The 18,430-nt window shown below is 32.2% G+C and overlaps 1 protein-coding gene across 1 annotated transcript; it reads right to left on the bottom strand.

Moving 5' to 3' along the window:
• Window positions 1-4,582: 4,582 nt before the first annotated feature.
• Window positions 4,583-16,781, bottom strand: LOC133181069 (terepressin/terephysin-like). The gene is made up of 3 exons (XM_061315611.1): window positions 16,408-16,781; window positions 5,369-5,573; window positions 4,583-5,059 (listed from the first exon to the last, which is right to left on the bottom strand). The coding sequence occupies exons 1-3, from the start codon at window positions 16,564-16,566 to the stop codon at window positions 4,935-4,937; spliced, it is 489 nt and encodes a 162-aa protein (XP_061171595.1). The 5' UTR covers window positions 16,567-16,781; the 3' UTR covers window positions 4,583-4,934.
• Between the last annotated feature and the right edge of the window lie 1,649 nt (window positions 16,782-18,430).

The raw sequence follows: 18,430 nt of genomic DNA, 5'->3' as shown, positions 1-18,430 counted from the left end.
AATTATTATGTAGAATTTTACCTTTGTCATTCATGTAATTATATATTCATATGTCAAAACATGTACATGTATTAATTTTCATCATGGAAATCTCCATCATTAAAAATGATGCAAAGTTTTTGTATTCGTGACCTATTGTTTGAATAAAATATGAAGATAACGAACAGTATTCAAGCTCAAAATCCATTAAATCAATACAAATCGGGAGCAGAGCATATGGACCTCCAAAAACATCAGAGGTGGGATCAGGTGCCGTGGAGGAGTGAGCATCCCCTGCCGATCGGTCATACCCGCCGTGTGCTCCTTGTCATGATCGGAAAAAGAAAACAGAAAAATCCGTAGACATTTCAGTGTGTAAATAATGGCATAACAATTAGTATGAAAAATGTCAGTCAGCATTTGACTTAATGATGTGTTGTATTTGCTGACAAGGTCATTGTATCGACCATTAAACTTGCGAAATGATGACTTCAAACGAGATTGTTGATATCCTTGTTTCATCAACTTGGTTTTCAATAGCTTGCCTCGATTTAGAAATTGTTCATACGTAGAGCATGCTCTTGTGTATCTAAACAACTGGGAGACAAAAACCCATATGCAGGTGATAAGGGTATATTGCTACATAAGTAAGGGAAGTTGACGATTGAAAACTTGAAGTCATCACGTTTATCATAAAGCTTTGTTGTTAGGTCACTATTAATTTCCTTTTTTTTTAGTAAAATATCCAAATATGAAGCAGATGCATCGAACAATGTGGTATCTTTTATTTCAAGCTCAATGGGATATATCGAGTCGACATATGAATGGAAGTAACTATTGTTGATTGATAATACGTCGTCAATATATCTAAATGTCAAGTTGAAGGCCACAGCAAGTGTTTTCTACTTCTCGTGTAGAAGTATTTGAATAAATTCTGCTTCATATGAATACAAAAAAGTCGGTCTGCTAATAAGGGGGCGCAATTAGTACCCATGGGCATTCCAAGAGATTGTTGGAAGACCTGATCTCCAAAAGCTACATAGATATTGTCAATCAAAATCTCATGCATCTTTTCAAATCAACTTCAGAGTACTTGTGTGTACAATCAGAATGTTTTTCAACAAAATAATCTTTCAAATGATCAATGACAAGGTAAGTATATTTACGAGGTTAATTTGTATTGTTTGTTTGTTTGTACGTATGTTGTTTAACGTCCCTCTCGAGAATTTTTCACTCATATGGAGACACCACCACTTGCCGGTGGAGAGCTACAAATTTTGTCCTATACTCGGCACTTACGGCCATTGAGCAGTGAGGGATCTTTTTCGTGCCAGCACCTACTGCGATACGGCCTCATCCGAAGGACCATTCTTCACGTCCCACAGTGGGATTCGAACCTGCGACGTAAGGATCAACCCCTTACTCCGCGACTCTTGAGCAGACGCTCTAACCACTGCGCCACACGGGCAACTCAATTTTTATTGAAAAAGCAGCTGTCGATGTCAAAAAGCATGGATTTAATTTATCGTGGGGAATGAATGGTTGTATAAAGTGTTAAAAGTCTTACGTTTTGATGATTTTGGTAAAATTTTGTGATTTCAAATTTTCTACAGGTTTCTTGGAGCTTTCAAGTATCCATAACTGATTTACACCACTTCTCAAATATACTGTTGTACATGTAGAGTACTCCTAAAGTTTCTCCTTCACTGCTGTAAATATTTCAGTGAGGAGAAAAGAAAGAGGCTTGAATATGAATTTGTGATATCGAAAAAAATATTGTCTGATATCAAGAACTAGATTTTTAAAATATTATTTGAATTTTTTTTTTACATTAGAATATGAAAGTAATGAAAGTAATTTTTAATTGAAAATTCAACGTTTTCTCATTTTGGATTATTATTTTTCAAAATCTTATAAAACAGTAGTTTGTAAAAATATAAAAAGAAATTTGTATCAACAATTCGAATCATGAAAACAAAAATGATCTGACATTAAGTCTTAAATTTTTATGAAAGTAAATATTTATTTTCTATCGGAAAAAATAATAATAAGAAGAAAAAAGAAAAAAAGAAATAGTATGTTAGTATGGTGTGTTTGAGCTTAGGAGATGATATAACGTTTAAAAAAGCAATTTATCATAGAAAGCTATACTGCACTATGAAACATTAGAAAAAATGGACTTTAACAGCTTTGTTCTTTTTTTGCTTACATTAATGCCTCACATGTCATTGCTGAAGTGTACTTTCTCCTTCAATAACATGTTCTTCCTTTTGTAAAAGGTTAAATGGAGACCTGAAGAGTCTAATTATAGAGACTATCGAATGTATTCTGCATTTGTACAAGAATGATATTTCGGCAAGAAAGGACAATAAAAAGGAATGTTTTCCTATTCGAGCCTATTGTAGAATCGTGCTTACTTGATATTTTCCATTCAGCCATTTATTTTCTTTATTTTCCTGATATTCATTATCCCTCAACGGCAAAGTTATAAATAGAACCACCTTTTTGTCTAGGCTCTTTCATTCATTGTCCTAAGATGCTCGTTTTTTTTTGTTTTGTTTTGTTTTGTTTTTTTTTTTTTTTTTGTAAAACGCTTCTCAGAATTTTTTTGCCTGTTATTAAAAATTTTGTTTTTGAAAATTATGATAAAAAAGTTGAACAATCCAAGAGATGCCACCGGGAAAATTTATAATAACAGTTTTTACTTTGGCATTGTTTTCACATTTAATGCTACAGACCCAGAGAAATTCTATAGTAAGTTTTTTCCTCTCATCCAATTTTACTTATTCGTTTCAGCAAATTAACATGGTTTTTTTCTTATGTCGATGCCCTGAATCAACAACATAGCCTCATAATCCATCAATTTATAAAATGATCTTTGCAACAAGTGCCATTTATACACTGTAACAAGAGGTACATGGACCACAACACTAACCTAACTCGCATACAAAATAAAAATGAGACCCTTTTTTGAAGACAGTAATTTAAGTTTGAGATTTTAACAACTTTGATTTACGTACTGATGCTTAAAAATTGCAATCTTCTTGTTACCGCGGAATTAAATCTATATTCATGTAAACTTTGAAAACTAGTTGACACATTGACGTTTTAAAGATGATTTTAAAGATTGTTCCAATGTAAATCTGGGTCAATCTTTGATGCCGAATTGTGGTAGCAAACTGCTGTAAATCACTTTTTATTCGCAAGAACAAGAAAAGAAGGCGTCCGCTCGCGAAAATTTAATTCCTGCGTATTACAGTATTATCAAAGATATATACCGGTCACAGTAGCCTAGTAGTAGGGCGCTCGCTGAACATGATCGGGAGGCCCGGGTTTGATTCTCGTTCATCGCGCCGCTTCAAACCTAACACGTAAACATAGGTAGTGACTGTTCCTTCTCCAAGCGCCCGGCACGAGAGGTGAAAGTCACGGGTCTTTCAAATGAGACCTTAAAAACCGAAACCCCGTGTCACAGTAGGCGTTGGCACGATAAAGAACCCTCACTGCTTAATGGCCCTGAGTATCGAGTTTAGGTCTAGATTTGAAGTCCTTCACCGGCATACGGTGACGTCTCTATATGTGTGAAAAATTCTCGAATGGGACTTTAAACAACATACAATCAATCAATCAATCAAAGATTATATAGAACAAATAACCAGATATCGCGAAAATTCTGTCTCTCTTATAAAACATTACTATCTTGCAAAATATTGGTGATTTACAGTAAAATTATGGGACCGTGCTTTAATCAAATTTTGAATATACTCTAAATTGATATGCCTTTATGTTAAATTGACTAAATATGACTGTGGCCATGCTATAATTTAGAATCATCATTGTTCATGGGGTCACCCTTATCCTCGAATTTACATTCCCACGAATGATTATTTTATCAACGTATTGTTTCATTTTGTTTAACTGTATAAACAAGTAACCAAAGAAATTACGTCCCAAAGAACCAGCAGTTTTTTTCGTGCCCACGAATATTGACCCCTACGGATTAAAATGATTCCACAGTAATTCATAAGATGTCTTTTAAAACCTTTCTTATATATTTTTATGCTAAACTTTGATCCCATATTGTGGTTATACCAGGACAGCATGATTTGAACAAACTTGAATTTATACTACATAGCTAGCTTACATTGTATTTTTTTATCAACTGTGATTCACATGTTTTTGAGAGAAAAAAAAATCAAGATTATTATTACAAACCGTATTTCCCAATGAAAGCATTCGACCTCCTTGTGGCTACACTATGCTCTTTTGGCTATGTTTGATCATTGGGGAAGCTTTGTTATAAGTTCTGTTTTTTTCTGGTGCAGATGTTCTTGATTTTTAAATACCGGTGGTCCAACCAACATTTACTACCTATTTCATAATTATAACACTTGAAAAGAATCAGGGTTCTTATATAGAGTACACATAGATTCTTTTACCCAAAGATGCTCTGATTGAAGTTTGATTGCAATTGGTCCAGTCATACTTGTCGAGTGATACTTGAGAGGAAAATCGAAATGTGAAAAGTTTACAGACGACAGACAAATAGACGCCGGACATTGTTGTGTTCCAGACGTATCTTATAACAAATAAAACGAAAGTGTAAAGATACTAAGATTTTATTTTTTTGAGATCATACAATGTAATAAATGCAGTATTTTAACAATCCAAAGGAAAGTCAGAATTAATAGAAGATGAACAAAATGTAAGAAAGTTCAAAGGGCATATCCCTTCGTTGGAATGTTTACTGAGATCGGACACCGAGTTATCCTGAGCGGAAAGTTAAGATAAAAACAGGATTGTTTTCCGAGACCGGAAGAGAGCAATATGGCCAATACAAATTTAGCTTTTTGAATTCTGCAAAATTTTACGAATAATACCATTGTTCATTTTTCAAATATTGACAAAATTCTGAAGGGGGAAGAAAAAAATTGCGGGTGAACTGCGTAGTCACCTCATGACATTTCACCGTTGTTATATGCTTTCGTTTCCAAAAGGCCCAGGGCTTTAAGTAAAGAGAAAATCTGTACATCTTTTGGTTCAGTATTTGATTTGCACTTGCTGTTAAATGAACACGCACCTGTAAATGGATTAAAAGATGATTAATACATGTTAATGCAGCCAGGAGTCGATGTCAGAAAATAAACATTCATGAGAACCAAGCATAGCTCTTTAGAGCAATTAAACAACGCTTATGAAATGTCGATAAATGGCTAGAGTAATTGTTTACAATTGCTTGATTTATCTGAGCTAGTACATTGAAAAGCACAATATATTTTTCCTTTAGCATGAGTTTTGTAATGTTTTATCAAATGCCTGTCAAATTTTTACTTCTTTTTAAAACTTCTTTATAATTTAAACTTTGAACGATTTGCATAAAATTATTTACCTGGATCACAGCAAATTCCGTCTGCAACACAGTTTCCTTGATTGCGACTTCCACACGGTGGGCCTGAAACAGCACAAGGAACAGTACTTTCATTCTCCTTTTCGCATACACTTGACTGAGATGTACCCATATGACAACCGAAAGGACCGCAGCAAATATCGGGACCCACACATTGCCCCTGCAATCCAGGTCCGCATGCCATACACTGCAAAAGCATTAAGATTACTAATTTTTGGATGCTTGAAAATTAATGATCCACGATGCATTTATATGTTTTAAATAAAAAGAGTATGATTTATTTTCATAAATGCCCTGAAAGATGCTCATGAAATGCCAAAATAGAACAGTTATACTTAATGGTAAGGTAAAGTAACAAAAGAGAACCTTTCATAACGTTTCGATAAACTACCCTTGCATTTCAGGTAGTCTGTATTTCCCAGCATATGAGGAAAGTGCAAAATGAAAGCATGGTCTCCCCCCCTCTCTCTCTGTTAGGTGTATCATGTATTAATTAAATTATTCAAGTATACTCATCGAAATTGAAAATTTTTAATTTAACATGAATCTTTTTTCATAGATAACTGTATATTTGTGTTTAAAATTATATGCTTTCACCAATTTTGATTTTTATGTCCTTTAATTGTTTGATAAATACAACAGAAAAACTGGAACTAACCAAATGCTCAAGTAAGGTTTTTGGATCTACATAAGTTTACTTGTGAACACGGCATAGCACGGACCCCTGGGAACCCCAGAGATATGATCAGGTGCCGACGAGGAGTAAGCATTGACCCGTCGACCTGTCACATCCGTCGATAGCCCTTTGTATTGATCAGGTAAACGGAATACCTGGGAAATCCGTTGTCAAATTTTGTATACAAACGACCTAACAGTTGGCATGTAACATGACAATGCTAGATTGTATTTACAAACAAGGTCATTATAAAGACTGTAGAATTTTCCAAATGCTGATTTTAAACAAGAATGTTGAAATCCCTGTTATATTATTTATTTGACAGTAGCTTGCCTCGGCTTAAATATTGATCGCATAGAGTATTCTCTATATCATAGATATACTGTATCTAAATATCGAGTTCAGGGTCATAGCAAGAGTTCTCTTCTTCTCATATAGAAGTTTTTGAGTAAAAAGAATATAAAACAGGTCGACTAATACAGGAGCTCAATTACAAAGTATGAAAATTTCAAAGTTCCATTTTTACTGAAGAAGCAGTTGTCTATGATATAAAAAACCCAGTTTTTAATCTGTCGTGAGAAATATATCAATAAAATATTGATTGATTGATTAATTAATTGCATGTTGTTTTACGGTCCTTTCGAGAAATTTTCACTTGATAGAGACGTCACCATACATGTATGACTGAAGGGCTTCAAATTTAGACCTTTACTCGGCTCTCAGGGTTACTGAGCAGTGAGGGATATTTATCGTGCCAACGCCTGCCGTGAAACGGGGCCTAAGTTTTCAAGGTCTGTTCTGAAAGACTCGCAACTTTCCTTCAAAGTCTTTTGCGCTAGGTGAAGGAACACTTTCTACCTATTTTTTTTATCGACTTAAGTCAGTCGCGCCCACAACCTTCCAATGACGGAGCGAGTCCTCTACTGACTGGGCTACCTTGATGGTCATAAAATATTGAAAAGGCATAGGTTTTAATGTAACCGACTTTGAAAAAAAACATATGGCTATAAATTTAACTAAAAGTTCTTTACAGTTTTTGAGAATCTACATTTGATTTACATCACTTTATGAATATGTTGTACAGTACAGAGCGTCTGACGTTTCTCCTTCACAGCAGTTAATTTAGACAGGGCTTGATAAAACATTTGTTTTATATTAAAAGGCGATTTTTCCATTCTCTTCCCATAAAACAACTACTAGTAATAGGTTTCAATATCTTTAGTATATATTTTGAAGCATCCTGCAGCAATTAAGATTCAAGTTTGAGCAAGGCGTAGCCCCTGGAGTAGGAAAAAGACAAAAATATTGGTACATGCTTAAACATGGAACAAACAAAAAATGTTTTGCAAACTTGTTATCAAATATATTGTAGATAAATATTGCTGAAAACGTATTAATTAATATAAATGACCCCATGAGGTGTTTCATTGACACATTCATTCAGCAGGAAGAATAAAGTGGTTCAGATAAGTATTTTAACTATTTTGGTTAGAAAAACAAAAATATAGGAAATATTATATATTTGTAAACTGGCTTTGAGGAGGCTAGCCCTCCGAAAAATAATTACTGTGTTGTGGGGATATCAGATTTATATTTTTTTTTATATCCAGTAAGTACACGTATATATTTTATTATACTAGGCAACACTAAGATATATGAAAGGAATTTGGCCGAAAAAAACATGTCACATTAAATAAGTTCAATGAACAATACGAAGCCAAAGATCAAGAATTATCAAATTTATTAACTTTAAGTCACGAAGAAAAATAATATTTTGATGATTGACGAAATACACTGCACTCATTTTGTTGCACAATTAGTTTTTGCTAAAGGTTTCATTTGATTCTTCAAGAAATAATGTCAATACAATAAATTCTCATAAAATTAAATCAAAAATGAAAAAAATGCTTTCTTGTTTAAATAATGCTTTCTTTTAAAGGATGTTGAAGTTCAAGTTAATTAAACATGATCAAAAGAATCTAATCGATGACTCGAGAGTTGACGGCCTGCTCTTATATGGAACCCATGCTATGACTATCGGTACATGTAAGCAGATCTGTGTTAATGGTCTAATCATGATAATATGATAAAATATTTTTTTTAAATTCAAAACATATTTCTATTGCACGTTATGCAAATTTTCACAGAAAACAAATACTATTAAAATGAAATTTTGAAATATTTACTTTTTGAATGAAAATCTGAAAGACTTGATACTGCAATAAAGTAGAAGTCTATCGTTGTTTTTACACTGATATTGATTAGAGCGCCACTGAGAAAAAAGTTCATAAAGAGGTCAAAATAAATAAAACTGTGATGTGTTATCACTTTTGATATATAAATAAGCAGTTTATTTTAAAATATTAATATTAAAACACGTTAAAAATATATTAGAAATATCAACAAATTTGTAACAATTTACATAATATGGTGTTAATAACGAGGGCGAGCGACTTCACGAGCCCTGTAATAAACCACACGTCACACAATTCTAATCTAGTTTCCTTTATTAATTTTGTCCTATTTTTATACAAAGGAAATCAATTCACACTGAAACACCATCATTTGTTATATAATCTAAAAATGTGTTTTTGAAGCATTTTGATCACAGGACTGAGTATGTACGAGAAATTTGAGAAATCTGATGGAGCGGGGGAAATATAGACTTTATCAAAACTAATACTTCGAGATTAATAAAAAAATAAAATATTGTAAGCTTTGAGATCGACACTTGCACTTACACTGTCTTTAAATCTCAGAGAAACTTGAGTAAGATGAAAATGAAATGTCAAAATAGTTACAATTTTAATATCTTAACAGTTATTGAGCAGACACTATCAGAATTTGCTCTCGTCTCAAATCCGTCAAAGTGCAATGGGTCGTAGTTTACTAGTGCAGTTTTTGTACTATTTTTGTAATGTTTTTAACATAGTTTTTTTAATCATAGATTTTTATATTCGTTTTACAGGAACTATCACTTACAAAACACTTTTATATAAATGTTCCCTTAGAAGTATTTTATTTGCTTACACATGCGTGCTTAAATCAGACAGTGTCTTATGTATTTAACAACACGCAATTGGTTGATAGTGCACTTAAAGCAAGTCGTCTTGTTGAGGGCGGAAGCCGGTAAATTTCAAAGAGTTGTCTGCAGATAAGAGAGAAGTACAGAAAAACAGTGCTCCCACGCTGTATACATTTGACAACTTGCGATATACATTGATATTGTTTAGAATGACATCGTAATTATTTACAATATTTGCAATTAATGATAAAAATCTACAATCTGACTTGTGAGCAGGTTTAGAGATTGATTTTTTGTGATAGGTTTTAGAGTTAATTTTGGTTCATTTACTTCAATGTTGAAAGTTTGACATAAATGAACTCCAAACTGATAGAGTCAAATGAAAAAGAGATAGTGGATTGTTCAATTCATGGTCAATATACAGTGATGAGCAACTACAGACCTATTGCAGAAAGATTTATTGACTAAAGTTAATTTTTGGAGGGTTCACAATAAATTGGCAATTTCAAGGTCATTTATATAAAATTTCCTCCTTTGCAGACTTTTTCTTAAGTATTAAAGATATTTTTATTCCCACTCTCAAAGTTTCCAGAAATTGAGTTTTAATTTTGCCTCTCATTTTATTCTGAGAAATAAAATGTGGGCATTTACACAAATATTTTTTTGTGCTTATTCTAATCAAAAAGTCCAGTTTATAATAAAAACACCAAAATGCCACAGAGATGAATTTTTGTGTTTTTCTTAGTCACACAGTTGTCCTCTTGCTGTTCTTGTATGTCGTCGTCCATCCATTTTCTATCGTCTGTCTTGCTTAAAATTTTCACATTTTCATCTTTTTCGTAATCACTGGGTCTATTTCAACAAAAGTCGTAACACGACATCTTTTGATGATTGGATTTCCATTTTTTTCCAAATAAAAGAACCAGTTCTTTTTTAAGTTTAAAATCGTGAAAGTGATTTTGTACACGATGGCTGCAGTGAAAATGCAGAAAAAAAATCTTCAAAATCTTATTCCCAAAGATATGAGCTTCACTAAATATCAGATTTATTTTCAAAGATTCTCATGTAGTACAGTTTCAGAGATAACGGTACGTTCATGTTTTTACACTGAATTGTATAAAGCAAATTATTTCGATTCTCACTGACTGTAGGACTATATATTATATTGTCTATTCAAATACTTTTTTCAATCTATGCCAATCCAAATACCCTTCCCGAAATAAGCCAGGAAGTGGCTGTAATGTTTTTGAATAAGAAAACATTTTTTTTCTTCAATTATCAAGACACATAATTCTTGACTTTATATTCTAAAGAAATCCCCCCAAATGATTCCACTTGTCAAATTATTACAAGAAATATCGTCGTGTAGTTGTTTGCTTTTAGGCTTTCAAGTTTTAACAAAGGTAAAATGATAATGATTTTAAAAAAAAAACATAGCACGTGATGTGGTCCAGTAAAAATAATTGCATAGTAACACTCAGATGTCTTTTACGCGCACGAGCCTCTTGTTTTTTTTTTTAATTTGTTTTCTATTTTAGGTATATTTTGTATAGGCACCCTCAATGGTAGATGGCCGCCGAAATATGGCTGGGAGATTGTCGACTAGGCGTTAGACAATACTCACTCACTCACTCAATCGATCAATCTATGGAAAATGGAATAGCTAAAGCAGGTGTTTTTAAAATCATGGCGACGTGCACATAAGTAAACAAAATACTTTAATACGTCATTCAAATCTTGAAAATTGTTATGGGGGTCAATACATGTTTTGAACTTGTATCCTGCTTAATGCAGCATTTTAGAACTCGTTATTTCCCCATTTTGATATTTACCTTCTACCATTCACTTATGGCACAAATGCAATTTCAGTGTCGGTACCAGGTAAATTACAGTTAAATTGCATGCGTTCATGCAAATGTCTACTTTTCTTTAACGTCCTATGCTTAATACTAAAAATGTCTACCGAGACAAGTCGCTAAGCAGTCATTGTTAGAAAGAAAACAATGAATGTATACTATATTTGGTGAGAAAAGATAATACATATTAAAGCTAAGGATTAACAAAATTACTCAGAGTTAACAATTATTTGTCCAAATTAATTTTTTTTTCATCTTCAATTTGAACACATTAAGCTGTTTTTACCATCTGATGAGATATAATGATAAAACAGCTTGTAGCAAACAACAGGAGTGCATTACTTTCATTTATGATACATAGGTTTACAATGCTATTAACTGAAATCTTGATTTTCGTTTTGTTTGAGTAATCTGGCGACTCGCCTGGGTAGCATCCAGTGCTACTTAGACATCTGAACTTAGACATTTATGGATATACAATTCATGCAATGTAGATGTTGTATACAAATAGATGTAAACGAATCTGAATTTCGAGATCAAAAGAAGGGTATTTCAAATTCAAATAAAGTCGAATTCTTTATGCATTGATAAAGTCGATCTTCACTTTTTTGAAAAAAATTGTGAGAAATTACATTACCATTTTAATAACATCTGAAAATCGACCTATTGTCCATAGCCTATGACTTTTTGTGGTACGTCAATCGATTTTAATCCTTCTGACCTTTTTTTTATAATAATAATATTTTTTATTCTTTTTAAGAGTTGTAACTGATGAGGATACATATGGATTGAGAGGTAACGGATATTATTACCATCTTGTTGTCGATTTTACTTCATTCTTTTTAATTTAGTTGCATGTCATTTTAAGTGGACATTTTAATCCCGATTCATTAAAATTATGATGACAATAAAAGCATAATGTTTTAAAAAGCATAAGAAAACAACTTAGGGTCTTTCTGACATTAAAGTGTTGGAAAAGACAGTTATTCATGCATAAATGCCTTCATGTGCGGCTCGCATATTATGCGAACTACCATTCTCTCAAATATTTATAAATTGTCAAATCTAGATCTATCCACCTCTTTAGATGTTATTGAAGAAGCAGTTGCTTATCTGTAGATTTGAAATCAATTTAAGATTATTGACCTTTGAAAATCTTACATTTTAGATTTTGTAGTACCGGAAAACTTGATAAGTTTGGGTTCAACAGATTCAAATGTCAATATTTCTTTAATACAAACGATTTTCGAACTTAAAGAAGATTAACAATGGCACCTTCAATAAAAAAAACTGAACTCCGAAATTGTCGTATCTTTTGATTAGTCATCTACAAACTTTGTAAAGGATAATTTTGATTCTACACACATATTCGCTGAAGATGATATTAAAAAAGATGCTTGAGTTCCTCGGTGACATTTTCTATGTAGTCTTTGAAAACCAGGTCTTTCAATAATTTACTGGAATTCCAGTGGGTCCAAACTGTGACACTTACTAAGCAGATCTGTTTTAGTGTAAAAAGAGGTCTCCTGTTGTGATCTTCAATTCGACATATAGATTTATCAACGATGTTATAAGACAGCATTCATCTTCATACATACTTTGATTTGGTATACTCCAATGAATTTAAAATGAAAGAAACACCAGAGTCTGACACATCTCTTTCATATTCGGATTTTACTTGAGAAAAACATTGAAAGAAAATTCACAATTAAACTTAATGGTAAACGTAATGACTTCAACATCTGTATCTTCAACTTCTATTATTTACGTAGCAATGCACAATCATCGCCTTATAATGTTGCCAAGGTTATTCGATATGCAAGGGCATGTTCTACGTACAAACATTTTTTAACCGAGGAGGCAGACTATTGAAAATCAAGTTGATGATACAAAGATGTCAATATTTCGCAAATTCTATGGTCGACACAATGACCTTGTTTGCAAATGCAATTAATGTCGTTTTATCAAATGTTGACTGACGTTTTTACATTTCAATACAAATTGTTAAGCCATTATTTTCATACTGAATTGTTTACAGATCACCCCGTTCTACCGATCAAGATAAAAGGCTCACAGTGGATGTGACCGGTACAAGGGATGCTACTTCGTTATGGCACCTGATCCAAACTAGGATTTTTTTTTTTCAGAGACCCGTGTTTGCTCTGCATGCTCTCAATTTGTATTTTAAATTGTACGAGCATGTCCAATATTCGTTATCTTCACATTTCGTTGGTAAGAAATCAAACCTTTAGCATGTTAGTTAACATAATATTTACCTGATATATGTACATATGTAAGTCACGTTTAGTTTAAACATTGCCGGTTTACGCTTCTTAAACATATATATATTTAGTTTTGATTTGAACTTTGAAATTAAATCTGACTAATTTGGTCGGTTTAAAAAGTTTTTTTTCAAGAGAATTTTGATTTTTGAAAAGGATTTAATGTTTTCGAATATATATATATATATATATATATATATATATATATATATATATATATATATATATATATATATATATATATATATATATATATATATATATATACCGGACGCAATTCATAGCGCTCCGGATTTCTTTGTTCACAACTGTTTATAAACTCCAAATTAAACATGTAACATTGTAAATATTTAGTGTTTGGTAGTTTAGTAGTAGTGCTAGTTGTTTTTGCTTCTCTATTTCCTTTGTTTTTATGACTTCTTAACTTTTTTCTTTGTCCTGAGGAAGGGACAGGTTGTCCAGAAAATTTGACAATTATTATTGTTCGTGTCGTTGGTCATTTTTAGTGCTTTATATAAATTTCCATCCGTGACCTTGTATCTACTTAGTAGATCCGACACTTAGGACATACAGTGTTGTTGGTTTTTAGTGCTTATATATATATATATATATATATATATATATATATATATATATATATATATATATATATATATATATATATATATATATATATATATATATATATATATATATATGAGAAATCTGTATTGTTCATTTATGTATAAACTCTACTGTGTCACTCTTAAACGGCTTTTAAAGAAACAAAAAATCCACGTACTTGGGTATCGGTTCTTTTATATTTGCAGAAATTGTCATCATCGCTACACACAACTCTCATAAATATTCGACAAGCTTTACGCGAATTTAATTTTCAGTTGATATTTTTCTCATAAATTTTCAATTTGATCAAGGCAAGGACATTTTAGACACGTAAATTTTCAGGGATTTTTCAAAATTCCATGAAGCATGAGCTGATACTTTTCAACCAGACATATTTCCGGAAGATTGTTAGTGTATAATATAGATTTATCAGGTGATATCCCTTTGTACATTCAAAATTTTTTTTATACATAACGCATAACAAAATTTAACATTCCAAATCTTTATTAGTTTCATTTAAATTGACAAACTGTTTTGGATTTATTTCCCATGTCAGTTTAAATTCGTACTTAGTATCATCGAACTTGAAAATGAAACAATCTGTTGCACTTATGATGCAAGAGAAGAAATTCATTTAAAGAACTCGTTAGTAGAAATCTCAAGTCAATATTGAATATTGTAAAACGCAAGGTATGTATGTTCTTGGTGTAAAAGACAACTTGTTAATTATCAAATTCCAAGATTTTGTAATCATGGGGATTCAGCGGGATCTTTACCCTTGAGAACATCAAATCTGGAATTCTACACAATCTCGTTAGTTATAATTCTGCAATTTGAGGACAAGGAATACGGTGTATTATAGTTTTATTAAAAGAAAAATTTTCTAAATTAATTATAAATGCTGGAAACTTCGTGTAAGCATTAACACATCTATATTTTGATGATACAAGAATTTCAAAAAGTTGAAAAAGTGTACAAGACAAGACAAAAAAAAATGTCCACTTATAATGGACTAATTTTGCATGAGTTCCAATCAATTGCATAACTTAACTGTAGAAAATAAGTAGTTTAAGCTAATGGTATTTTTGATTTATCTGATCCTCAGAACAGAACTTTTTTGTTTGATTTTTAAAAAAAAATATTCATCGATTACAATGATAAATTTGCATCACCACAATAAGATACCTTTTAACATTCATTTCTACAATAAGTTAATTTTTTAAAATTTTAATTAAAGTATTGACCTCTTTTTACCTTCCCACGATATGCACAAGTATGGGTTATGTTAACGAAACACTTCCATTTTTACATGATACTGATTCACGTCATTTAGGGAAAAAATCCAGTAAATGACTATTACGAAACTCGGAATATCATCATTATTATCGTAAAAAAAATTACAGTCTTCCGGTATTTTTACCCCGATAATTAGTAAACAATTAAGTGTACTCACGTTAAACTAGTGTTCTATTTTTTTAATCGTTCTGTTGCATGCCTCTTCCCCCTTATAGTTTAATAATTTCTCAAAATTATTTTTAACTGCTTTCTTCTACAAGTTGGCTTAAAGATAGTTTAAAGGCGCCTTAAAGAAGTTTGGCCATTAACGATCTATAAGTTGCAGCTTTAACGGGGCTTAAAGAAACTATTTTCTTTAAGCTTTTTTAAAGTCGCCTTTACTTATAGCCGCCTTTAAGGGAATACCTAAAGATGGATTTTCGTCCAGGGAATTCGAATGACTTTACATGTCTCTTAAAGGTTAATGTTTAGCATAGGTGAAAAAGGGGGTGTCCACATGCCATTGTTGTTTTCATGTTAGAGTTACTTATTATATGTCATAGGGGATTAAAGGGCTGAACACATATCAATATATATTATTAGGGTGGAAAAAAATCTCTGTCTCGAAAAATATCCTTTATTCCCTTTAATGAGAGACTTAATCGTTTTTCTGATTCAATAATCTTTTTATCGACCTGATTTAAAGTTGCAGGTTTTTGCATTACTAGCTGTTAACCAGATAATATGCTAATTCAAATTCTGGTATTTTATCCATTCTACGAGTGTACTAAAAGCTCATTCGTTACAGGTTACGATTTATTTCAAAAAGATCTTTGATAAGGCCAGAACACACCCAAACAAGGAAACGCAATGGGATTTCCCTCAGATAGACTTTGATGTTTTTGTTATACATGGAGATTTTGTTTTGTTTTGATTATCTTTGATTCTGCATAATTCATCCTCACCTTTATGAGTCAACTTTACATTAACTTAATGTATAATTTTAATAATATCTGAATATTGTAGAATTCGGTTTTTCTAAAGAGAACAATTTATCAATTTTCATGTATACTATACTTTATTTATTTGGTTTCTTGAATATAATGGTCTAAACTAAGAAATTGATGGAAATTAAGTCTTTTAAAAAGCTCTATTTAGATTGAGAGAAATAAGAATTTTGTATATCGAGTATTCTTTTTTTTATATATATATCAGAATTAACTTGTATTATATTTATGATTTCAAGTAAAATAGGAATTACTTATATAGGTAATTTTGAATAGAGTAGATAAAACACTACATACCTCTTTTCCTGGTCGTGATATAATATCCATACTTCTTTTTCCGCCAGGTGGACAGTTTCTTATGAAGCAACAACTGCTTACAGTCATTAAAGCGAGGAAAAATAGGCAGAATTGTGTCAGATTAAGTTGAAATGTTTTGCAGTATTCCATCTTTTGCATAAAGTCAGTAAAACCAATGTTCCTGTACGTTAATTGAAGTTGGTCTTCAGGCACGGGTATGCTAAATATTCTAATGGAAATAACCCTTTGTTTCACAAGGTGTTGTTAACTAGATACTAGGTAGCATAGCGTATTGACACTTTTATCCAATTAGACAACGGTAGTGGGTTTGTCGAACGACATTGTGTGGGATACGGAGGAATAACATACTCCCGATGTCACTACGGAACAAATATTGGTCGGGCTCGGGAAACTGACCAATCAAAGACCTGTCGATTTTATCGATGCGGTGATGCAGCAAATGAATTCAGTGATCGTAAAACGTAACACCACATAATAGGATAGACAAGATTTATTTCAAGATAATTTTGTTCTAAAACCAAAAAATTTGACCTATGGAACTCTGTTATTGATGGTTAATAGAATTAAAGTGCAAGTTAATCATTATATTCAAGTGCAGGAACACGAGCGTGGAGGCTCATGACAGATTCTGGTGTATGAAGTTTAGCCGTTGTTTTAAACTTGTGAAATCAGGAAATTAGGTAGTTTTTGATGAAAAGAACGTGCCATTGTTCCTCAAAATATGAACGATTCTGTCCAAACCGGAATGTAGGAGTCACTGATGAATAATGAAACATTTTATTAAATTAAAGTTTAATTAATTGAAAAAATATATTGATGTAATATACAATCATTTTTATTATTTCTTCATAGTCATGAATACGTTGTCTTAATCTGTTTTTACTATCCTACAAGCCTTGTTTTTCATTTCCATTATCTTTTCGATTGATAAATTGTATAAAGCCAGTTGTCAGGACTGTTCCCCAGTAGTGGATGAAAGAAGGCACAACGCAATGTCATATTTTATTCCCTCTTTTAAACTTAAACATACTATTTGGTTTCAATATTCAAATACTCCCAGCTTGGTATGTGCAGGTTTGGTTAATCATTCTTGTTTGGTTGTTTGCTTATTGTTTAACGCCCCTCTCAAGAATTTTTCACTCATATGGAGACGCCACCACTTGTCGGTGGAAGGCTGAATTTATACCTATACTCGGCACTTTGGCTCATTGAGCAGTGAGAGATCTTTTCGTACCAACAATTACTGCGATACGGGACCTCGGTTTGCATGGTCTCATCCGAAGGACTGGTCTCCACGTCCCACGACGTAAGGATTAACTCCTTACTCCGCGACTCTAGAGCAGACGCTTTAACCACTGCACCACGCGGACGACTTAATCATTCTTAAGCCAATGTAAAATATTGTTGATTATTTTTACACTGCCTGGTACGACTATACATATCACGACAGTTCTAGAGTGCGTCAGGTCTTTGTTACAAACAAAATACCAGAGAAGAACCCTATATTTTCTGCGCATTACTTAGCAGAACAAATCCCAAGATACTGGTGATTAGAGGTATCTTTATAATTAAAACAGAAGAAATACAGAGAGCAAAAATGAAAACACCAGGACTTTGAACTTGTCTACTAGTAATAAGGTTCGAAGAATATTCAAAGACGCTGTTTAAAGGAAGGTTAGTTGAAATAGTTATTGAAAAGAAGATCATAATACCTAACAAATAACTTCTTCGGAAATTTCTGCTTTTCTATATGAAATGTGCATTTCATTTTAAATTTTCATTCTTAAGTTTTGTCAATCCCGACTATCATGTTATGTAAAAGTTAGGGATGTCAACGAATAGTCGACTATTCGACTGTCAGTCGAATGGACCGACGATCGAATAATGAAACGGACATTCGAATATTATAATTTTTAAAACAATGCAATAAAAGAGTGATAACGATATGGAATTCTCATTTCAAAATTGAGTCTTTCCTCGGAGACACTTGATAAGATAATTT

The sequence above is a fragment of the Saccostrea echinata genome, unplaced genomic scaffold, assembly GCF_033153115.1.
Source record: "Saccostrea echinata isolate AGI-Se365-2 ecotype Australia unplaced genomic scaffold, CSIRO_AGI_Sech_v1 ptg000008l, whole genome shotgun sequence".
Lineage (NCBI taxonomy): Eukaryota > Metazoa > Mollusca > Bivalvia > Ostreida > Ostreidae > Saccostrea > Saccostrea echinata.
This window is presented reverse-complemented; position numbering and strand designations above follow the sequence as displayed.

Bases quoted from the DNA above. Each gene is read 5' to 3' on its own strand.
- LOC133181069 (XM_061315611.1), bottom strand. From the start codon at position 16,566: ATGCAAAAGATGGAATACTGCAAAACATTTCAACTTAATCTGACACAA. The intron at 5,574-16,407 runs GTATGTAGTGTT...ATGCTTTTGCAG, and splicing joins TATCACGACCAGGAAAAGAG to TGTATGGCATGCGGACCTGG. The intron at 5,060-5,368 runs GTAAATAATTTT...ATCCATTTACAG, and splicing joins CGGAATTTGCTGTGATCCAG to GTGCGTGTTCATTTAACAGC.